Below are 24,022 nucleotides of genomic sequence, written 5' to 3'. Positions count from 1 at the left end.
GGCATCCTGGATGTTCCAGGCATTTGAGAAGTGAACCAGCAGATGGTTTGGGATCTGTCTCTGCCTCTTGCATAAAAAGTAATATACTTCAAAATAGATACACTAGCCAGCAATATCACATGTTGGTTCTGTTTCACCTTTCTCTAGTCTGAAATTATTACAGGATGAACCACATGTAAAATAGTACCAACTAATTTTGGAATTTTTCTGTTTCTTCAAGCTCTTAGTTCTTTGCCATTGGAAAAGCTTAAACAATCGTGACTGGTAGGGCAGTAACTGGGATATTTATTTTAGATGTTCATACCATGGCACACAATAGCATTGTAAAAATATAACAAAAGCCATAAAGTATCTCTAAAATGTATATAAAAATATAAATTTAAGAGGGCAGTTGTTTGTAAATGAGCTTCATCACACTTAGTCTGAAAGCTAGGCCAACTACAGCTGATAGTGCTTATGGAGAGAAAAACTCCAAACAAAAGAACCAAAGGGATACTTACTCCTTCCAGCTACTTCTGAGCAATGAACAATTGGACAATTACCATCTATTAAAGACTAGCCTAGCTGCAGATCTCAGGCTTCAACTCTAGTTTTTCCAGGATATGGAGTCAAGTGAGTTTCCTCCAAGCCTGAATTCTTTGTTTCTCTGGTCAGAAATTCACTGCATCTTGCTAAAGTAAGTACAGGGCTTGAAAGGGGAAAAAGACAAAAGCACATCAATTTGTAAGAAAGGGAAATCATGAGCCAGCAAAATAACAACCATGATTTGGGGCCCCAACTTGAGAAAGTAGCTCAGTAGCTCTTCAAAATGTCAACCTTTTCTAAGTACAACTACCACTCCTTTAGCTGTGCTCTTAAAAAAATAACTTAGGGCCAACATTGTGGCATAGCGAGTTAAGTTGCCACCTGTTATGACAGCTCCCATATGGTCTGTGTCCCAGCTACAACACTTCCAATCCAGCTTCTTGCTAATGCACCTGGAGAGCAGCAGTATATGGCCCAAATACCTGGGTCCCTTCCACCCAATGGGGCAGAAGTGGCTCCTGGCTCTGGCCTGGCCTGGCCCTGGCTATCGCAGTCATTTGGGGAATGAACCAGAAGAAAGGTCTCTCTCCCCCACCACCCACCTCTAACTCAGTTGTCTGGGGAGTGAACCAGCAGATGGAAGATCTCTCTCCCTCCCTCTCTGTTAACTCTTTCAAATAAATAAATCACAAAAAAAAAATTCCCATGACTTTAGTCTGGAATGAACTGATCAGCGGCACAGTGGATATAAACTGCCAGCTTTTATTGCTGAAAACTGAAAGAAATTAAATACCAAAAACTTTATATTTTTAACTAGTTCAGCAATCAACTCTTCACAAGCCCACTGAAATTTCTGATCTACTTCACTCACGGCCACAAAATTATATTTTTATATAAAACTGAAAAGGCAAAAAAGAAAAACCTCAGAAATCTTAACACCATCTTCTTTTTAAAACAAATCTTTAGAATACCCTTTGTATAGTACTGGTTTCTGATCCTCTCAAGATGTTTCCTAAGAATTTATCTACACACATACATGGATGAAGTGTTGGCATCCCATATGGGCACCGGTTTGAGAACTGGCTGCTCTACTTCCCATCCAGCTCTCTGCTATGGCCTGGGAAAACAGTGTAAGATAGCCCAAGTCAGGCCGGTGCCATGGCTCACTTGGTTAATCCTCCACTTGCGGCACCAGTGTCCTATATGGGCGCCGGGTTCTAGTCCCGGCTGCTCCTCTTCCAGTCCAGCTCTCTGCTGTGGCCTGGGAAGGCAGTGGAGGATGGCCCCTGCACTCACATGGGAGGCCAGGAGGAAGCTCCTGGCTTTGGATCGGTGTAGCTCCAGCCGTGGCAGCCACTTGGTGGGGGCAGTGAACCAACGGAAGGAAGACCTTTCTCTCTGTCTCTGTCAAAAAAAAAAAAAAAAGATAGCCCAAGTCCTTGGGCCCCTGCATCCATGTGGGAGACCTTGGAGAAGCTCCTGGCTCCTGGTTTCGGATCGGCGCAGCCCCAGCCATTGTGGGAGTGAACCATTGGATGGAGGACCTTTCTCTGCCTCTCCTCTGTGTAACTCAGATAAATATTTTTTAAAAAATGATAGGGTAAAGGACTAAAGGACTCTATTACTCCAAGTTTATAATTGTTTAAACTATGGTATTACCTGTAATTTTGTCTGCTATGCTCTTCCTCTCCACTGCAGTAAAAATTCTGTTTAACTTGCAACTCAAAAATCCTAGATATAAAGAACGGTTACATTTACTGTTGAAAACTTGTATATTACCATTTATACTAATTGCCTCAGAGTATAATACAGATACTTAATACAATTCTGCATGTATTTATTGAACCCTCTAAACACTGTAACAAATATAAATTCTTGTTGGTTTTAATAATTTTCTATTTCAATTAACATCCAAGTTAAGGCAAAAAAAAGCATCCCAAATCAAAGCTTTAAATATAATTTTTGGCTGAAATTACATTTGGCATGACTTTATAAAAGGTATAACTGTAATTATAAAATTACAACCTATAGACACAAGTCACAGTGGTTTTTTACCTGGTGGTTTCCCTTGGTATTTTCAAGGCAAACACATTCAGCTCTAAAACTACATAATACTGGAAACACAAACCTCCTTCATTTGTGACAAGAACAAGCATTTTTTAAAAAATGAATTATAATTAACTGGTACATTTTATCTTGGTTTGATGCCTAGACTTCATAATTAGCCTAATAAAACTGCCAGTGAAGGTAATTTTTCTGAATTTCAAAAATCCAATTCCTTTTATAGTCAGCCTAAAAACATGATTCAGTCAAGGATGCTCATCAGAGCTGTGATGTCTGTCACCAGACACACCTAGGCCTGCATAAATCGGGGATAGGACCCAGACCTTCCTCAATTTTTAAACAAGCATTAGGAGTGGTTTTTAACCTGCACCACTGTCCCGTGAAGAACCATGCCCTAGTATGAAAATTTAAAACTTCTAGAATTTGCTTAGTGTATTTTGTAACTGGCAATTTGATAACATTTTGGTAATAGTTTTAATTAAGGGCTAAATCCTAAGCAATGAGCATTATACATTGTAATGTTAACTGCTACTATTCAAGTTAAAGAGACAAGATATTTACTACTGCCACTCTGCACAGGTAACAGACACGTCTACAGCAGATACTCTACTAATAAGCTCTTTACCCAGATTAAATCAAGCCTTAAACTCCAATTTATCATATATTACTTCTATGGAGAGGAACAATGAGGTATCATCATTCACAGGGTAATAAATGGGGAGCCAGGATTCAAAACAGTCTTGTTCTATAGTCCTGGCTCTTGCAACGTGCTTTGAGGCATCGCAACATGTTAATTAAAACGGTATTCATTATCTGATTACTATGAAATTAAACATTTAGTTACTGAATTTTGGGGGTGTTAATTAAGACTGTTCTTTCCCTGAAATGGTCGATAACAGCAAAGTATCGAGCACAGGTACTCCCTCTCCAGGAGTCTAACTTTCATTTTGGTCTAAACAGACCATCATCATCCTCACACTGGGATTTCCCCAAGGGCCATGTCTAGGCTTTTGCCACAACCGCTCCTTATCTCATGCTGTAACGCCATGATGTGGCCACTTTGATTTCTTCTCTCTACTACTGCAAAGTTTCCCAGAAAAAAATTAACAAAAAAAGGCCTACTGAGGCCAAGGCTCAAGTTAACAACAGTCCTACATACAACCATCAAGTGAAATATTACAAGGTAATCAACAAAACCCATTTTCTGGGTTCTCATAATTACCCGAGCCTTTTTAAAAAAATCTTTTGACAGCTTTTGTGGTTTCTTCTGTTTGGTAGACAGCATATTCTCATCTTGTGATTCATTCCCCAATGGCCAGAGCCTGTACCGGAACTCAATGCAGGTCTCCTACACAGTGGCAAGGACCTTAGCCACTCAGCCGTCACTGTTGCCTCCTAGGGTCTGCATCAGCAGGAAGTTGGAATCAGGAGTCCTGCAGGGGTGGGTGTTGGCAACAAGCACTCCTCTGTGGAACACAGGTGTCCCAACTGCTAGGCTTAACACCTGCCCTTCAGAGCTTTTTAATTCAAAGGATTTTCTTAGAATCCTTCAAAGATTATTGGTATGCTCTGAAGATGTTTGTTACAGTGCTGCTGCTTGCAATGACACTGGAATCCCCAGAGTGTAGGTTCAAGTCCCAGCCACTCTGCTTTTGATGCAGCAAATGAGCTTGGGAAGGCAGTAGATGATGGCCCGAGTCCTCGGGTCCTTGCCATCCATGTGGGAGTCCCAGGTGGAGTTTGTGGCTCCTGGCTTTGGCCCGGCCAGCCATTTGGGGAGTAAATCAGTGAATGGAAAGTTATCTCTGTAGCTCACCTTTCAAATAAATATTTTTTAAAAAAAACTGCTTGTTAAGTAGTAACAAGATGAATATTAACATTGTAGCTGGAAAATTTCAGGACTAGCTCTCTGCTGTGGCCCGGGCAGGCAGTGAAGGATGGCCCAAGTGCTTGGGCCCCTGCACCCGCATGGGAGACCTGGAAGAAGCAGCTGGCTCCTGGCTTCGGATAGGTGCAGCGCTGGCCGTGGCGGCCATTTGGGGGGTGAACCAACGTAAGGAAGACCTTTCTCTCTCTGTCAAATAAAAAAAAAAAAAAAAAAAAAAGGAAAATTTCAGGACTTACACAGCCCCTCTTCTACTTTAATTTGTACCTGTCTTACATGTTTAGGAAGAAAATCTGATAGGCATTGAGGTGGAAGGGAGATGGAATACCCCTCATCACTATCCTAAGTTTCAACTTGCCAAGAAGCAACATTCATCAAATAAAAAATTCCACCCCCCACCAAAACTATTCACAGCAAAAGCCCTTAAAAATAAGACTAGTTTATCCCTTAGGACACAACTTCTATGTCTAAAGGAAGGAATACTTAAGGATTTACTGAAACCTTTGTCATACACTTAATGTTCTTTCCCATAGCAATCTATGAGCAAGTACAACGCTCTAGCACTATCCCAGTGTATGCAGCTTGATTCATCTTTTTGTTAACACACCCTGGAGATTTTAAAAACACTTTATTTAATAAAAGTTAAACATACAAAACTAAAATTAACGCACAACCTAAAAATCATCTTCCATTAGTTAGAAGATCTTTTTTATGCATGTATTTGGTTTAAATTCAACTCAGGATTAACTGTGATGTTCACTTACACCAACAAATGCTGGCAACTTGATCTAGTTAACAAAATTACAAACTCAGCTACATGAACATAATATACAGGGAAATTATGGTAGATTAATGCACAAGAAATACACGAAATTTTTAATGATGAAACATTCAGTATTCTTGTTCATTAATTTAGCCTCAATTTTTTACAAAAATAGTATCTACACTGTATACAGGGCTATACATCAGCTTTTTGTTTTCCCATATAAACATTACACATCCAAAAAATGGTACTACCACAAGTGAAAAACTAACAAGAAAAAAAGCCAACACACAAAAGTAACCCAAAAAACAAAACAAAAACAAAATCCAACCAAACAAAAAACCTTACAAAAGGCAGCTCATCCTAAACATGCTTGGCTTCTCCCATAAAACGAAGTCTCCATGAATGAACATAAAAGATTTCAGTTTTAGAGATGGCCTGACAGGCTTAGAAAACAGCTTATTGAAGGAAAAACCTTTAAACTGTCACTTATAAATTAACTCATATTTAGGCTTAACTGGACAATAGCCAGGTTTTAAAGTTGAAGATTAAAAAAAATGTATGTATGAAAAATGTCTTTATCAGATTGGTATTTTGCCTTGATACTCCTAAGGACTGCCAGGATATGTCAAGTTCAAAGCATATGAAAATTCTGTTATGACTCATAAAAAAATTATGTACCATCAGTTTAGTGGTGGCCTGATATTAAGATCTTAGTAATTCATATAAGAGCTGTACTAGCAGCACTTATCTAGAAAAGTTGCTTTATTCAACAAACTTTGAGGGAACTGTGGTAGTAGTAATGAAAAAGTTAAACGAATAGCAGTTATCAAATGCAATTTCTTCAAGTCTCATTCTAATGAAGCAAACAATGACAATGGTATCTTCCTTACTCATCTAACAAATAATTTACCTTTAGAAAAATATAAGGATAAAAAGGTAAATGTAAAGCCCTGCAGAGATGAAATCCAACAGTTTTTCTGATTATTGAGGCATCAAATGCCTGACATTGTATTTAGAGGTATCTTGATATTGTGTCATGGGTTTATCAGCAATTCCACAAGTTCCTACTCCAACTTTGCCAGTTACACTCTCAGGTGAAGCAAAAATACTCCTCTTTACCTAGGGGAAAGGAAACAGAAACCATTCTGGGTTAGCTTTGGGGAAAAATAAATTTCAAATTTTATGTAATGTTCTAGTGTCAAAACCAGATATCAAATGGTCCTGCACTGAAACTCATTCACCCAACTTCTAAGTTGTAGAAAATATCACTACACATTATTAACATTTCTAACAACTGCCTTCATAAATCTCAAAATTCTCATTTTGGCAGCCAGAATTGTGGCTCAGGTTAAGCTATAGTGTGCAATGCCGGCACTGCGTTTGAGTACTGTTCAAGTCCTGACTGTTCTCTTCTGGTCCAGCTCCCTGCTAATGGACCTAGGAAAGCAATAGAAGATAGTTAAGTACTTGAGCCCCTGCCACCCACGTGGGAGACCTGGATGCAGTTCCAGGCTCCTATCTTTGGCATGGCCCAGCTCCAGCTGTTGAGGCCATTTGGGGAGTGAACCAGAAGATGGAAGATCTCTAATTCTGTCTTTAAAATAAAAAAATTTTTTTAACAATTTATTTATTTATATGAAAGGCAGAGTTACGGAGAGGCAGAGGCAGAGGCAGAGAGAGAGGGAGAATCTTCCATCTACTGGTTCACTCTCCAGATGGCCACAACAGCTGAAGCCGCACCAATCTGAAGCCTGGAGCCAGGAGCTTCTTCCAGGTCTCCCATGCAGGTGCAGGGGCCCACGGAGTTAGGCCATCTTCTACTGCTTTCCCAGGTGATAGCAGTGAGTTGGATCAGAAGTGGAGCAGCCGGGACTCAAACCGGTGCCCGTATGGAATGCCAGCTCTGCAGGCAGTGGCTTTACTCGCTATGCCACAGCACCAGCCCCATGAAATAAAATTTTTTTTAAAAAAATTCTAGTTTTATAGATTCAAATCATTATTTCAGCTCTGAGCAATCCATCTTAGCAGAGTTGAAACTGGCTGAACTGAAATTTACTGTAGGGTCTGCAGAGTTGAAACTGGCTGAACTGAAATTTACTGTAGGGTCTGCTGTAATGTTTGTTTAAATTGTGAAATCCTTTGGCTTTCACCTCCAAATAAACACCTTATGAAAAGCACATCCTACTTTTCAGAAGCAGTGTCTACTACTGGAAGGGTTCTCTTGACAGTAATGAAATGCAAGAGTGAAAGCCAGGTTTATTCTTGCTCGCTCTGAACTTCCTATATGAATGTTAGGGTTAGTTTCCACCGAACACACCCTTAGAAAGCAAAGTGTATCAAGGAAACGTAAATGCTTTTTTCAACAGAAGCTGCCCATGATGCCTGGTGTAAAAGCACGCTAACAGAGCAGAGTCTCACAGTCTCTACACTGTAATCCTCACACAGATTCTATCATTATTCCTAATTTTTTAATTGTAGGCAGTGGCTAAGAAATTTTTCAATAAGCCAAATTGAGGACTGACAATGATTCTGAATTCAAGATCCGGTTAATCATGTCCTTCTAAAATCTACATTTTCATTTTAATTTTACCTTCAAAGAAAACTGTACTTTCCAAATATACAAAGTATGATGAAAGATTTACCAACCTGGCCTTTTTTGTTTTTCGAATAGGCTCTGTTGTTGAATTGTTGCCATTTCACCTTCTGGTCCTCTCTTTCCTGTTCAAGCTCTTTTATTCTCTGTGCTTTTTTCAAAGCTTTCTTCTTTTTATATTCACGCTGCTGGGCAATCATTTCTTTTCTGAGTGGAAAAAAAGAAAGAGCTACATGCTAAACCTTAAGACTTAAAAGATGGTTTCCTTGTAGGTATCAGCAACATACAAACACACACAAATCCAATACCAGCTTCTTTCCGAATGAAGGCACTAACTTATTTTCATCACTGCCAACCATTCAGCACTAAGAAAGGCTTTTTCCCCTTCTTACGTGGCATCTTTGGAAACTTTCAAATGTAACTAATTATCCATGACAAAATACTTTTTTTTTTTTTTTTTTTGACAGGCAGAGTTAGTGAGAGAGAGAAAGGTCTTCCTTTTTCCATTGGTTCACCCCCCAAGTGGCTTTGGCGGGTGCGTTGCAGCTGGCGTGCTGCGCCGATCCGAAGCCAGGAGCTTCCTCCTGGCCTCCCATGCGGGTGCAGGGCCCAAAGACCTGGGCCATCCTCTACTGCCTTCCTGGGCCACAGCAGAGAGCTGGCCTGGAAGAGGAGCAACCAGGACAGAACCAGCACCCCAACCGGGACTAGAATCCAGGGTGCCGGCACCACAGGTAGAGGATTAGCCTAGTGAGCCATGGCGCCAGCCAAAATATTTCAACTATGACTTTTTATTTGATTTTTTTTTTTTTTTTTGACAGAGTGGACAGTGACAGAGAGAGATAGAGAGAAAGGTCTTCCTTTTTTCCGTTGGTTCACCCTCCAATGGCCGCCGCGGTAGGCGCGCTGCAGCCGGCGCACCGCGCTGTTCCCAAGGCAGGAGCCAGGTGCTTCTCCTGGTCTCCCATGGGGTGCAGGGCCCAAGCACTTGGGCCATCCTCCACTGCACTCGCTGGCCTGGAAGAGGGGCAACCGGGACAGGATCGGTGCCCCGATCGGGACTAGAACCCGGTTTTTATATAGCTTCTGCCAGTTGTGTATTAAGAGTTTCAACATGAATGGTTATCTACACCTTTATCAGCTTCCAATACACGTAAGTTAACATGTGTAATATAGAGCACCTGGAGAAAATATATGGAGAAACATCATGAAGTGAAGTATAGCTTTTTACACAGAAGTCAGTCAAAAGACCTAAAACAGACTACACGGTTTTATAAACCAGAGTTGGTTATGTTATTTTAATAAATGGTATTATTTTCTTAAAGTGAAATATAGTTATATAGCAACTTAGGTTTTAGAAGCTCTCAACAAACCCATAACAACAAAATGTGGCAAATACACAACCAAAATACTGTCACTATTGCTGCTTAAGTTCCTTTCAAATCTGTATACTTCTCCATCCCCACTGCAGTGTTTAGCCCATCATCACCTTACATCTGGATTATAGCAACTGCCAGTAGTAATTCTAAAGCTCAAATCTGAATACATCATATACCCTTTATTAAAAATGTTATCAGTGGCTTATAAGCATTTACAGTCTGTCCTCAGTTTCTCTAAATTTGTCAAATATCCACCTTCCAGTTCCAGCTTCTTACCACAGGAATCTGTTACCTCTATGTTCCTCCACATTCTCTTTTTTTTAAAAAAAGAAGGAAACATTTACCAACCTATCACATGTCCAGGACTTTGTCAAGTCTTACTAATGGCTTAATCACTACAGTCCAATAATTCAATTATTGTCCTTATTTTAAAGATGAAGTAACAGATGTTAAACAGCTGTAGTTTTGGCATTTCTTTGTGCCCAAACTACACCTATCTGTTAAGGTCTGCTGAGAACTTCTATATATTATTAAAGCAATTCTTTACTTGTTTTTGCCTCTAGATAACAGGCAGCACCATGCCCAAGCTAAACTTCTAAGTGGGAACCCCAATGACCCCAATTCACTTTCTCTAGGTATAAACAGTGTTGACTGTTTATCACTAACCTCTCACATCACAATCAAACCTGTAGATTTCCCTCTGCAGATTCCCTCAAATACACAAATGGGGAAGGGTACATCTAAAACGCTGAAGTCAAAGCCACTTACTTTGACATGGGTTTGTTGCCACTGTCCTCCTTTGCCTTCCTCCCTTCCTCCACAGGCTTGAGGTTCAATAGTGGTGTTACTTCAGCATTGCCATAGCCAGCAAAGGTGATTGCAGCGGTGCCATTTTCTTCGTCTATCTCCTCAATCTCCGCTTCGTAACACCTGTAAAGATATCATGGCTGTAAGCAGGTGAGTAAAGGTTCAGTACTCAGCCTACAAGACTTATACTGCAGTGATTCAATCATTACATGTTTCTAAATTGAAACTTCTATAATCAAAATGCCCTTCTGGCCAAGATAACAAAAGAGTGTTTGGAGTTAGCCATCGGCTATTAAAAAAAAAAAAGGAAGTCCTAATGCAATATTGTCAGGAAAGTCTCTGACATACATTATATATCTGCTGTGGATGTGTTTTAATCTGAGAAAAAAAATATTTCTTAAAGGAATGATTTCAGCATGTACATTTCACAAATATCTGAAATAATCAGCCATTCACTCTTTCAATTTGGAAAGAAAAAGATTTTAGAAAATATTCACTTATTTCCCTTTGCTTTCACTTTTCTTTCCTCTGAGTTCCAAGCTATTCTTTCCCCCAAACTGAATCTAAAGCTAAAACTAAACTGTGGTAATCTCAACAACCCAAGAAGCAAACTGGCTTTACCAATCACATGTCCTACATAGAAAAATTAAAATAGGATAGTGGGGCCAGCACTGTGGCATAGCAAGTAAAGCCACCGCCTGAAGTGCCAGAATCCCATATGGATAAAGATTTGTTTATTTATTTGAAAGGCAGAGTTACAGAGAGGCAGAGTCAGAGAGAGATCTTCTATCCACTGGTTCACTCCCTAAACGGCCGCATCGGCCGGAGCTGAGCCGATCCAAAGCCAGGAGCCAGGAGCTTCTTCTGGAACTTCCGCATGGGTACAGGGGCCCAAGGACTTGAGCCATCCTCTGCTGCTTTCCCAGGCACATTAGCAGGGAACTGGACTGGAAGTGGAGCAGCCGAAACTGGAATCGGCACCCATATGGGATGCCAGCACTGCAGCTCGGGGCCTTAACCCACCACACCACAGCACCAGCCCCAATAAATCTTTTAACAAAAAAATAGAGTAGTTCAAACTGAATAAAAACATCTTACCATTGTATTTTATTATTTCATGTTATAGTTAGAAGTTTTTTCTACACTTACTGTCCATCTTCACTCCAGATTGCCATACATTTGTCTCCTACTTTCCATGAATGAGTGGGCTGAGTAGAAGCAAAACTGTCTGAACTTGTAAGAGTTTCAGAAGGTTGAGTTGACAGAAGGTCTTTGGTTAGTTCTATGACTTCCTAAAACAAAAAGAAAAAAAAAAAAAAACCACCATAATATTTAACTCACATCATCAACTACTTTGTTTTGACGACAGCAGCTCTCACATTTATGGCACTTATTAAGTACTCTATAAATATTTATCTGTTTCACATTCAGAGCACTGTGATTATGCCCATGTAGAAACAGAGATTTCTAGTAAGTGTTGGAACTATGATTTAAGCTCAGAGCTGTTTTTCAACTTAACCACAAATACTAATGAAAACAGAGTTGAGTTCATATCATGCATTATTTCTAAGTGCCTATTTTAACTGAACTGAGTTTTCTTAAGATGAGAAATAAAATATGAGGAACTGAGTTAATTTCAAAATCCTTTAACCTTTCATTTTTGTCCTGTGTTTCATATAACCATACTGTTTTATAGGGTATCACTTAGCAAATTCTTCCCCAAATCACCAAACATTCCAAAGCAGTCTTATTAAGTAACAAAAATGTTCCTACTTAAACATGTCTCTACTAAAATACATAAATAAAGTACATACAAGAAACCATTAGTGTTCATATTCATTTATTTTAAAATCTATCCATCTAGTAAAGCAAATCAGCTTAATGTTAACCACATCAGCACAGCTTCACATTAGAAATGCCTCTGTGTGTGTCAAGTATTTTTTCTAACCCAGGCTTAACATTCTTTGGCTTCATTCAAAGGCGTTTGGTAGGGATAACAGAAAACTTCAGAAACAGTAAATACTGATACTTTGGCTATCTCTCTGGTATACTTTTACTCTAATGAAGATCCATGCTATGTATTATGCTTTCTAATTTAAGAACCTGCATACCTGTTCCCAATTTTTGCACAAAAAAACATCTTTGGGGAAAAAATAAAGTTTACTGAGTTTCTTCTGGTTCCCACTGAAATAGTTCTGGTACAGTAGCCAAGAATGTTAAATGTTACCTCTACCTTAAAGATTAAATCTTCCTGGCTATTTCGGAAAAATCAGTATTTGGGCATTAAAAATACACAAATATATTAATTTCTGGAGTAAGGTCAATTTTGTGAGTAAAAAAAACTAGAAAACTACTGAATTGAAATTTCAGTAGAATAGTATCTCCAAATGTTATGACTTGCCAAGCAGCCATCCAATTATTGTTTTTAATTAGATAAGTCCTTTACATTTAAATACAGTAAAGAACTTCCAAATAGACAGATCATGTAGTCAGAGGTAAAATTATCCTGTTTTGCTTATAGTTAACCACTTTTAGGGCCAGGAATTTAATCTAGTAATCCTGACTCAAGAGTCTACAAAATCTTAATCATACTTCCACATCTTCCTATGGATCAAACACTTAAACATGAATTCTGCACTTGTAGGTCTGAGGTTTAGAACTATGTTTCTTTTAGGACAGAACACTTTCTCACTGTACTTTTATAAGGAAATACATTTTTCATCAAAGAAAAGGGTTTTAAAAAGCTGTGCATGCTATAAAGAATTTTCAGAGCCTTGTGCTAAAATAAAATGACCTTTAAGAAAAATGAATCCAGAACATCTGCCTGGAGTCTTGTAACTTGGCCATGGTTTTATGTACCCTCCCAACAAACTATGAAGAATTTCCTAAAAATTTTTCTTCACATGTACGTATCAATGGACTAAAGTATCAGAGAAACTATTTATGTATGAGGGAGTTCTTGAAGGTACATACCATTAATTACTTTTCCTCCCCCAAGTCTGAGTTCTGAAACTGCTCCTTCAATGACAGATGGGCAGCAGTTACAGTAATCGGCAATTCCAGGAAGCATCAGGTGTTGTGATCTACATATCAGCAGGTCAAAGGGGGTGCACTCAAGCACTCTGCTTACTGAAGGAAGGCGTTTCGGGGATGTAGAGAGCCACTGTAATATATGAGACAAGTGACTTGACCCCTGCCTCCTTTAGAACCAATTTATTCAGCAAAACAGCCTAAGAAACTATTTTTGTGATTACACACTGCCTGGGGAGTTAATCTGCTAGCTGGCCTAGACTGTAATATACCCTCTTTTTAAGAGAAAAAACAAAGGCAGTTAGGACTTCAGTAGATTAATCTGCTGCCTTCTGAGTAACATTACTCTACATGAAAGACAATATATGGGAGAGAAACATGTAAACTTTACTGGAAAATGGATGTCACTGAAGAAATATTCTGTCATAAATCAAAGGGCAAATTAATAACCAGGATAAGGATCTGAGTTCCCAAGAGTACAAGAAAGCAGAAACCATAGGATGGTCTAAAAATATCCAAGTGAGGAGATCACAAATTTAGGAAACAGTCTGAACAGATTTTCCACCAAATTTAACAGGCAAAATTAAGTACCAACAGTATGATACCTCTCAGAAAAAGGGGGCGGGGAAGGAGTGGCGGGGACCCAGAGCAAAACAGAAGCTTAACTGTGGTATCTATCAATGGAGACAATTGCTAGGTGGAGCATATAACTAAATCCTTCCCGGAACATTATCTAACCTGAAAAGATGTTCTCCATCTTAATTTTCAGTTCAGACCTGTAATTTAGTAATCAAATCAATCTATTTTCTCAAAATGGAATTCAAGGGAAAGAAACTGTGATCAAAACCGGTCAGGAAAAACATTCTGTATTACAGAATATTTCCACCATCAAAGTTCTACTAGACAGTGCTGATGCAAATGGTTACAGAAAAGAGAATAATTTATAGATAAATGACTTCCAGGTCACTAACTGAACCCTAGGTAAGCCCTTGAGGTGCCTTCTACAATGTCTACCACCATAGTATCTCCCCATAACACTGTCCAGTATGCTCATGTCATCATAAGGCAGCTCTGCCCAGATGCTAATGAGAATTTGCTAGTAATGCTGTTTCAAACTCCACCCCCAACCTCTCCTCCCACTGACCAGGAAGCAATATATACTACACAGCATTGGCACACAATGTTTTGTTTTCTTCAAAGAAAAAAATGTACTGGTTTTTAAGCTGATGAAAGTAGATGGGGCACCTCTCTTTGAAGCAAGCAGAAAGTTAGTGCTTAACAGAGTATAAATATACAAGAGCTCAACTGCCCCTGTCACCCTGTCTTCAGTGCATCTTCACAGAACACGTGAGCATACTACATGAGTGGATAGGGACTATCATTTCTGAAGGACCTGGACTAGAAGAAATTGTTCCTCAAAAAAATCTTTTTCTTATTGCCTGGCACCCTGATATTCACAGGCCTGGCTTTAATATTCTGAAGAGGGTCCTGTTCATGTTAAAATTATCCTGGCATTTTCTGTTTTTAAAAATAACATGATTCCAACTTCATCCCAAATCTAGAATTTGAACTTGAAAATATTCAACTCACCTTAATTATGCTCAGATAAGCTATTTCAGAATCCCAAATCTGGACCCCTTTTCAGATAAGTTTATTTTGTTTCCAGTCCTAATATTCCTAAAATATTAATACCTTTAATAGACAATGGGTTGATAAAGAAAGGGAAAGGATTCTTTAGATAGAATATAGATTCAAGTTTTGTACTGAATCAGTAAAGTGAGTTCATCTAATTACAATACCCTTGGAACTTTTAAAAACTCAGGTTCAGAATTTTAAGGAAGGCTGTAAAACACAACAGTTGTACAATACAGTATTGACAGATTTCTGATATTTTTCTTAACCTATCATACAGAGAATCAGATGCCATCATGGTTTTGTGTCTGTCTTGAGATCCTAGTGCCAGTTTAAAAAAAGGTTTTCTATCTACTGAACTGTCCTTCGACAAATAAAGACTGCCTTCCACATCAGCTTCAACAAGTTATCAACAACTACAGAGAACACCAGTCTCAAGCATTTTTATATGTAAATAAAGGTGTACATCGCCTTGAAAAAAAAAGGCATACATTTCATTTTCAAATAATCTTGTATCATTACAGAGACTCTTATAATTATCTGATTCTTTAATATTAGTTACCTTTTGAACTATGTAGTTAACAGGTATGAAAAATAAAGCACTTGTAAAGTTACAGAAGAGGTCTTTAAGAAGCTCATAAAAAATGCTATTAGGAAAAATTATGCATGTATTTAAAACATTTTTGCACCAAAGTAAGCATCTTTTAATTCCATTTTCCATGAACTTTTTGAAATATTCTTGTATGTACTTCTCTGAAAAATTTGACAGATATTTTCAAAATCAACTTATTTTTAAAAATTAAAGGAGTACAAGATTTATACAACAAAGAACACTCCACTAGTTTGATGCCCATAAACTGAGAAAGTAACCCTATTCCTAGAAGCCATGGTGTCTGTGCACATATACATACATGTACACACGTGGTGGGTATCCCCCTCTGAAGGTATGTTGGGTTACTTATGGTTTCTAAGCAACGAATCATGTGAAAAACACAGAAATATGCTTTTCAAGCAATGCTAACTACAACTGGCCACCCATACTTACTTGTAAATCTTTCTTCAGTTTTAGCAAATCTTCATTTTCTCCATTTCCGGACAATGCAGCTTCCACTTGCTGGAGTTGAGCTTTGTAGCTTGCCAGCTGCTTTGCTAGATCCTCGGACATCTGAGGGGAAATATAAAAGCGTCATACTATAAAAATTAAACCAAAACTCCAACCATAAGGAAGAATTTCTCTACCTCCCTGAATTAACCAGTTTTGCTTCTAACTCCTTATTAATGCTGCACCTTCATTTACCACCATTACGTAGTCTTGGTCGAAACTTAACCTAAACCACGAGGATCAAGGCGATAGACTCTGAAAACTACAATACAGCCGTGGGAGATGATCCCATATAAACAGAAAAGCAGAAAAAGCAATAAAGAGGGAAAGGGACATTCTAATGTTCTTTAAACTCTGAAAGGCACTCTTCTGGGTTCAATGGTAAGGTTGTTGCACCTTTAAAACGCATGAGTCTGTGGGAAAAATCCATAAACTGTCGGAAAAAAGTCTCTGGGCATTAAAGAATGCTTCCAAGGCCACGTGAAAAGGGTTCTTAATTACACAACTCACCCCCTCTCCGCGAACTATTCCACAGAGCGCCTTACCGAGTTCTTTCCCAGAACTCTTTCACCCACTTAAGTGCGTGTCTACGCACTTTCTGCAGTCACAGAAAACCGCTCGAACACGGTTTATTTACGTACTGCATGAACGCGCCTTCCGCCAAACACAGCTCATTCTGCCCCGAAAGATACGAACTGAGCTTCCCTCGAAGATGTCTAAGCAAACATTCAGGGTTCCCAAGAGCCCTGCACTTTCTCAAAGCTCCCTCCAAGCAAGCCCGGGACCCGGAAAGACCCCGCAGGTTTGTTAAAGCAAGTCAGGCGGCTCTGCCCCCCGCAGCCAGCACCCCGAAGCCCGCCACAGCTCGGCGGATCGTGTCACTTCTCGAAATTCCAACAGCAAATCAGCCGCCCAGGAAACCGCCAGGGCTCTGGGCGCCGTCGGCGTCCCAACCGCACCCAGGCCCCACGCCGGCCGGGGCGGCTCCAGGCGCCACTCGGGGTCGGAGGCAGTGGCTCTGAACACGCTCGCCGGCGCCCAGAGCTCCGCGGCGAAGCCAGCTCTCGGCCTCGGGCCTCCGCTTCCTCTCGGGAGAGGCCGAGGCCCGGCGCGGCCTAACTCTCCCGAACGGGGTTTGTTACCTTGTGTGGGGTGGGGACGGGGCGGCGGGAAGGGAAGGGGGCAAATGAGCCCAGGGACGGCGGCGGCGGCGACAGGAGCAGCAGCAGTAGGAAATATCTCCGCGACGACAACAAGGCCACTCGGTGTGAAAAGGGAGAACTCAGTCCGCAGAGAGGGGGAGGGGAGGAAAGCCGGGAGCTGGAAAGAGGAAAAGACAGAGGCAAATGAAGTCTCGCGAGACTTACAAACCCTCGCGAGATGTCCCTCTACCCACGTGACTCCTCGCGCCCTCTAAGCAGTCCGCTTTACTCCTGTTAGGGACGCCTGGTAGGCGGAGCCAAATGCAAAGGAAGTGGCGTAACTGAGGTGCGCCCGGCGCAGAATATACGTTAGCTTTACTTCAGTTCCGGCTGAAGCATAGAGTATTGGGTGTGGGGCGCGGTTGGCGCTGTTGGGAGTTCCCGGAATGGTGATCTCGTGTGTCTCCTGGGCCCGTGGCGGTGGGAGGTACGCTGCAGCCTTTACACTGCCAATTGGCTCTCAGAGTGCGGGTCCCGAGCTCGCCTCATCTACTGCTCTGGGCGTTTGTTAGAAACGCCGAGTCGCCGCCCCGGGTGGCCGGAGGCTAGAAGCTGTGGGTGGGTCCAGCAGTCTGTGTTAACCAGCCCAATCTGCTGACCCAACGTCCACTCAAGTTGAAACCACCGCTGTGTACGATACAAAAGCGACAAACGTCTCGGTGGCAACTGAAAGCTATTTACATTGTGGCGGAACCTATGAGAGAAGAGGTTGGTTTATTTCGTAGGCCTATTTGGTTTTTTTTCTTTTTTTAAGATTTATTTATATTTGAAAGGCAGAGTTACAGAGAGGAAGAGGCAGAGAGAGATCGATCCATCCGCTGGTTCACTCTCCAAGTGGCCACAGCGGCCGGAGCTGGCCCATTCGGAAACCAGAATCCAGGAGCTTCCTCCAGGTCTCCCACACTTGACTGCCTTCCCGGCCATAGCTGCATCAAGAGGGACTCGGGCCTGCCCCCACATGGGATGCTGGCACTGCAGGGGGCGCTTTACCCGCTACGCCACAGCGCCAGCCGCCCTATTTGGCTTTAAATAATTAGCTTAATCTGCCCTCGGGAACAGTCTCCAAGTTGTAATCACAGATGATAAGCAGAGTGATAGGAACATTTCTTTGTATTTTTAGGAGAAGTGGGGAGGGGAGAGAAGAGGGGCAAAGAAAGAGGGCAAGAGAAAGATAAGGGAAGGAGAAGAGGAAAAGAGAGAGGGGAATGGGGAGAGACTGCATGTATGTTTGAAAAAGAAACTCATAGGTGCTGGCTTGTGGCCGCCTGGTTAAGCCTCTGCCTGCAGTGCCAACATCCCATTTGGGCTCCACGTTGAGTTCTGGCTGCTCTACTTCCAATCCAGCTCCCTGCTAATGGGTCTGGGAAAGTAGCAGAAAATGGCCCAAGTGCTTGGACCCCTGCACCCACAAGGGAGACCTGGATGGAGTTCCAGGAACCTGACTCAGCTTTGGCTGTTGTGGCCATCTGGGGAGTGAACCAAAGAATGAAGGATCTCCCTCTTTCTCCCTTCACTGTAACTCTACCTTTCAAATAAATAAAAAAAGAAATGGGTGTGTGTATGTGTTAGGATTTATTTATTTGGGGGCTGGCACTGTGGCGTAGCCGGTAAAGCTGCTGCCTGCAGTGCTGGCATCTCATATGGGTGCCAGTTCAAGACCCAGCTGCTCCACTTCCAATCCAGTTCTCTGCTATGGCCTGAAAAAGCAGTGGAAGATGGCCCAAGACCTTGACCCCTGCACCCGCTTGGAAGACCCCGAAGAAGCTTCTGGCTCCTGGCTTCGGGTTGGCGCAGTTGCAGCCAATTGGGGAGTGAACCAGTGGATGGAAGACCTCCCTCTCTTCTCTCCTCTCTCCTAACTCTGTCAAATAAATAAATAAATAAATAAATCTTTTTTGAAAGGCAGTGTTGCAGAGAGAAAGATCTCCCATCTGTTGGTTCACTCCGCAGATGGCTACAAAGGCTGGGGCCAGGACCTCCAGGATCCAGGGTTCCCACGTGGGTGGCAGGGGCCCAAGCACTTAGACCTTCTGCTGCTGCTTTTCCCAGGCCATTAGCAAGGAGCTAAATCTAAAGCGGAGCAGCCTGGACTTGAACTGAGGCTCATATGGGATGCTGCTCATACGAGGTGCTGGCATCACAGGCTGTGGCTTAACCCGCAGTGCCACGATTGCTGGCCTTCAAGTGTCTGTTTTTAAGAAGGCAGTTACATGAGTTCTACATGGGTACACAAACCTGTCAAGGGGTTTAGAATGGAAGCCAAATGTTTTCACTGGTTACCGTTTTTACTGTTTGCCTTTCTTTTTTCTAACCATAAGTATAATTTTATTTCAATATTTTAGAAAAGCATAAAGGCCTGAGACACAGTCTGTATGGATGCCAGGAAGGAATCTTTCCTGACATTTGGGATCTCCTGCCAGCCCATAGGAAGGTCCTCCTCTCGGGTAGATTCTCTGGAAGTAGGGGCATCTTGCTTTAGTTTCTTCTGCCTACTTTTGAAGGCGACTTCTATTCTCCATACACACACACACGCAAAGTCCTCACAGTGCCGTACATAACCTATAGAAGCTAGGGTCAGATTTGCAAGTGTGGTTGGGATGGCAGTCAACAGGCAAAAGCTGACCAGGCTGCAGAGGGCAGCATTGTGAAGCTAGAATTAAAAAGGGGAGACAAACTGGAAGGGATGTACTTTCCCGTATTTGTATAAAGTAAAATGTAGTTTTTGACAACTGCTCTTCTAGTTGTGTGTTTGTAAGAACTGATGTCAGGGATCCTACTTGAATATAAAGTAAACTTTATTGTTCTATTCCTGAACCCCTGAGACCAGAAAAAAGGGAAATATTTCTTATAAGTTCCAGTATAGATTTCTATACCATCTTGATAGTTTTGTTTCTAGGCTTGCTTTTTTTTTTTAAGATTTATTTTTTTATTTTTATTTTTATTTATTTATTTTTTGACAGGCAGAGTGGATAGTGAGAGAGACAGACAGAAAGGTCTTCCTTTTTGCCATTGGTTCACCCTCCAACTGCTGCTGTGGCTGGCGCATCGTGCTGATCTGAAGCCAGAAGCCAGGCGCTTCTCCTGGTCTCCCAAGCGGGTGCAGGGCCCAAGGACCTGGGCCACCCTCCACTGCCTTCCCGGGCCATAGCAGAGAGCTGGCCTGGAAGAGGGGCAACCAGGATAGAATCCGGCGCCCCAACCGGGACTAGAACCCGGTGTGCCGGCGCTGCAAGGTGAAGGATTTGCCTGTTGAGCCATGGCGCCAGCCAGATTTATTTATTTATTTGAAAGTCAGAGTTACACAGAGAGAGGAGAGGCAGAGAAAGAGAGAGAGAGGTCTTCCATCTGATGGTTCACTCCCCAGTTGACAACGGCTGGAGCTGCACCGAATTGAAGCCAGGATCCAGGAGCTTCCCTCAGGTCCTCCACGTGGGTGCAGGGGCCCAAGGACTTGGGCCATCCTCCATTGCTTTTCCAGTCCATAGCAGAGAGCTGGACCGGAAGTGGAGCAGCCGCGTCTATAAGCCAGCACCCATATGGGATGCCAGCACTTCAGGCCAGGGTGTTAACCCGCTGCTCCACAGCGCCGGCCCCTAAGCTTGCTTTTAATCTCCCCATCTAGGCATCTGATCTAGCTTCCTGTTAATGTACGTGAAAGGAGGTAGATGATGGCCCAACTACTTGGGTTCCCCACCCACCCACATGGGAGTTCCTGGCTCCTAGCTTTGGCCTGGCCTAAACCTTGCTGTTGTGGGCTATTGAGTGAATCAATAAGATGGACAGTCTCTCTGTCCTCCCCCTCTGTCGCTCTGCCTTCCAAATAACTAACCTTTTGCCTCATTGCACTCCTGAAAGCGATAGGTCACTAGCAGCTCTACTGGAGCCACCCGTGAAAATTCAGCCAGGGTTCCCCCTCTTGCCACGTCTGCTCTAACCTGCACAGTCTGATCCGGAAATCCAGTCTCAACATGTGCCCCTAGTGTTTCCATCAGTACACGAAAGATACCAGCTTCATTAAGCTGGACTAAGTCATGCTTCTTGAATGATTCTCCAAGTTATCAGCCCTATGGAAAGTCATGCTAGCTCTTTGGGCATAAAATAAAGAACTTCAATTCAAATAAATAACTGAATCTTGAAAAAAAAAAAAAGAGAAATTACAGTACATTTTAATTCTTAGAAAGAAATGAAAACAGTTTTACATAGCAGACACCATTCTAAGCACTTTATAGGTATTCATTTCATTTTCATGATGATTCTTTGTGGTATTAAAGACAACATGGAGCAAGAATAGTCTTTGAGTAGGAGTGTTACTTCAAATAGCACTTAGCAGCTCACTTGAAGTCTCAAAATCCACCTTCGATGTCTTAATTTTCTGAAAACATTCACATTCAGACTTCATGGGTTATGCTTCAAAAGAGCAGTATCTAAAATTTCTACTTTAAACCTGGCATTTATTTTGTTGAACCCCAGTAATTAAATAAAAGGTTTAGACTCCAAATTGTCATCATAATATACAGCTATTTCCTATCCCTACTGTAGGAAACTAAAGACCCACTAAGGAAAGGCAGAGCTTCTGCCTTTGGCAATGTGCCAGCCCGCTGAGGGGCATAGTGGTGTGCAGTAAATAAAACAGTTGGTCAACTAGGAGATTGCCTTCTTTAGCTTTGATTGTACTTGCCTTACCAAAAGTAGCCCCAAGGACTGGTACTGTGGTGCAGCAGGTTAACGCCCTGGCCTGAAGCACCGGCATCCCATATAGGTGCCGGTTCTGGTCCCAGCTGTTCCTCTTCCGATCCAGCTCTCTGCTATGGCCTGAGAAAGCAATAGAAAATGGTCCAGGTCTTTGGGCCCCTGCACCCATGTGGGAGACCCAGAAGAAGCTCCTGGCTCCTGACTTCGGGTTGGCGCAGCTCCTGCCCTTGCAGCCATCTGGGGAGTGAACAGGCGGATGAAAGACCTCTCTCTCTGTCTCTACCTCTCTCTGTAACTCTGTCTTTCAAATAAATAAAATAAATCTTAAAGAAAAAAAAGACTAAGAGTAGCCCCAGATATGCCCACATTTTTTGCTATCTCAACAGATGGTTAAAGTGATGAATTAGAGTTGTATACATAGTCATAGCTGTTTATATACTTTGCTTCCTTTACTCATAAGTATTTTAAATGTTTCATTGAGATTTGCTACTGAGCGAGCTACTTGCCTTTTTGTGCCTATTCGGTGTTTGTGTACAGTGCAGGGAACATGAACATATATCCTGGGAGGATACTTAGGTGTCATCATCCATTTAATGTTGAGGAGAAAACAACCTTAAATGGATGTTGATCAGTGTACAAACGCACATATTCATCAGTCGTAGCAATCCTGAATTGCCCTCTGAAATTTTGTATTGCCTTGCTAGTCTTAGGATGTGCATTTTCAGCTATTCTGTGATATACATGCACCAGTATACCACTAAGGAGCAACAGCGTGGCATACTGAAAAGCTTTGGGGTTTTGGAGGATTTGGGATTTCAGAGTTTCAGATTAGGGATGATCAGCTGTATTCTAATCATTCATTCTTAGTGGTATATATTTTGAAACAGACAAAAACCCTCAAACACAAAATTGTTGCTCATAGAACTGTAATTTCAAAACTCTTGTGTACTATACATAAACTATATACAGACATACATACATATATAAACGTATATAAACGCTAAAAGGAAAGAAATACAAGCATAAGAGCAGTTATGAGGGAACCCTCTGATGTTAAATCTGGGCTAGAATTTTCCAGACATGTTTTTGGAAGTTCTGTCACCCTATCAGAAGGTGTCTATATCTTGACACCTCAATATCATTCCTCACTAAAAGGAAATAGCATTTCTTAGAGAAATGGCTGATTTCAGATCTCAAGCCCAGAAAGTATGAAGTTGAGCCTGAAATACCTTTCCAAAAAGCAAGGAGTTGCCCCTAGAGTGATAGGGTCAAGTCAAAACCCTCAGCAATCAGTTTTGGCAGGGGAGAAGACTACTGGCCAAATATGAGTCAATTTGGCCACTAAAAAGAGTAATAGGGGTGGGGTCGGCACCGTGGATCACTTGGTTAATCCTCCACCTGCAGCGTCGGCATCCCTTATGGGCACCTGGTTCTAGTCCCTATTGCTCCTCTTCCAGTCCAGCTCTCTGCTGTGGCCCGGGAAGGCAGTGGAGGATGGCCCAAGTCCTTGGGCCCCTGCACCCGCATGGGAGACCAGGAAGAAGCACCTGGCTCCTGGCTTAAGATTGGCGCAGCTCCAGCCTTGGCGGCCATTTAGGGAGTGAACCAACGGAAGGAAGACTTTTCTCTGTCTCTCTCTCACTGTCTATAACTCTACTTGTCAAAAAAAAAAAAAGGGGGGGGGGCAAGTGTTTGGCTGAGCCACTTGGAATGCCCACACCCCATATCGACATGCCAGTTTCAAGCCAGGAGAAGCACCTGGCTCCTGGCTTCAGATCAGCGCGGTGCGCTGGCTGCAGCTGCCATTGAGGGGTGAACCAACAGAAGGAAGACCTTTCTCTCTCTCTCTCTCTCTCTCTCTCTCTCTCTCTCTCTCTCTCATTCTCTTTCACTAACTCTGCCTGTCAAAAAAAAAAAAAAAAAAAAGTATAAGCCCAGAGTGATACTCAAAGGCTGGGGAAGGGAGTATTTCTTTATGGAAGAAGGACGCCAGCCAGTAAGTATAGCTGGACTGAGAAAAATCACCATTTGCAATCGCTAATGATTAGGGCAGGGTCATCAATAGAACCCATCTGGTGAGAGGAGGGAGGGAAAGGATTTTTACATTGTCATTGCTCAGAGATACAAAGTTTCCCACCCTCCAATTACTTAACAATTACAAAGAAAACATTCCTTACCATCCAGAAAATCAGTGGTCACCAACTTAACCCTGTGACCAAATTTAACACCACAAATTGTGGAATAGCAGCAGCATCACCTATAAAGGCACCTTCCTAAAAATGCGTAACCTGGATTTAACCAAGCCTTTGGACCTAACTGCTAGTTTACTGGAAATACAAGCACAG

The 24,022-nt window shown here is 41.9% G+C and overlaps 1 protein-coding gene and 1 long non-coding RNA gene across 6 annotated transcripts in view; one reads left to right on the top strand and one right to left on the bottom strand.

Annotated features, from left to right (window-relative positions):
• Positions 1-5,083: 5,083 nt before the first annotated feature.
• On the bottom strand, positions 5,084-17,139 carry SMNDC1 (survival motor neuron domain containing 1). Of its 2 annotated transcripts, none has more exons than XM_062214864.1 (6): positions 16,926-17,139; positions 15,727-15,846; positions 11,169-11,311; positions 9,981-10,142; positions 7,887-8,040; positions 5,084-6,359 (listed from the first exon to the last, which is right to left on the bottom strand). In XM_062214864.1, the coding sequence occupies exons 2-6, from the start codon at positions 15,844-15,846 to the stop codon at positions 6,222-6,224; spliced, it is 717 nt and encodes a 238-aa protein (XP_062070848.1). In that variant the 5' UTR covers positions 16,926-17,139; the 3' UTR covers positions 5,084-6,221. The 2 variants fall into 2 exon arrangements, with proteins under 2 accessions (XP_062070848.1, XP_062070849.1); XM_062214865.1 differs by lacking the exon at positions 16,926-17,139 and adding an exon at positions 12,993-13,182 and having other exon boundaries at positions 15,727-15,817.
• A 204-nt stretch (positions 17,140-17,343) lies between these two features.
• LOC133775756 (uncharacterized) overlaps positions 17,344-24,022 on the top strand; it is a 149,794-nt gene continuing 143,115 nt past the window's right edge. For all 4 annotated transcript variants that reach the window (XR_009868311.1, XR_009868312.1, XR_009868313.1 and 1 more), the window contains exon 1: positions 17,344-17,693. This is a non-coding gene — a long non-coding RNA (uncharacterized LOC133775756). The remainder of the gene's footprint in view (positions 17,694-24,022) is intronic.

This window comes from Lepus europaeus, chromosome 17 (assembly GCF_033115175.1).
Source record: "Lepus europaeus isolate LE1 chromosome 17, mLepTim1.pri, whole genome shotgun sequence".
Classification (NCBI taxonomy): domain Eukaryota; kingdom Metazoa; phylum Chordata; class Mammalia; order Lagomorpha; family Leporidae; genus Lepus; species Lepus europaeus.
The sequence above is the reverse complement of the archived record's forward strand: the minus strand, read 5'-3'. Positions and strand labels throughout refer to the sequence as shown.

Coding starts and splice junctions, on each gene's coding strand:
- SMNDC1 (XM_062214864.1), bottom strand. CDS start 15,846: ATGTCCGAGGATCTAGCAAAGCAGCTGGCAAGCTACAAAGCTCAACTC. Junction 11,312..15,726: donor AACTGAAGAAAGATTTACAA/GTAAGTATGGGT, acceptor TTTTTGTTTTAG/GAAGTCATAGAACTAACCAA. Junction 10,143..11,168: donor ATCTGGAGTGAAGATGGACA/GTAAGTGTAGAA, acceptor ATATCTTTACAG/GTGTTACGAAGCGGAGATTG.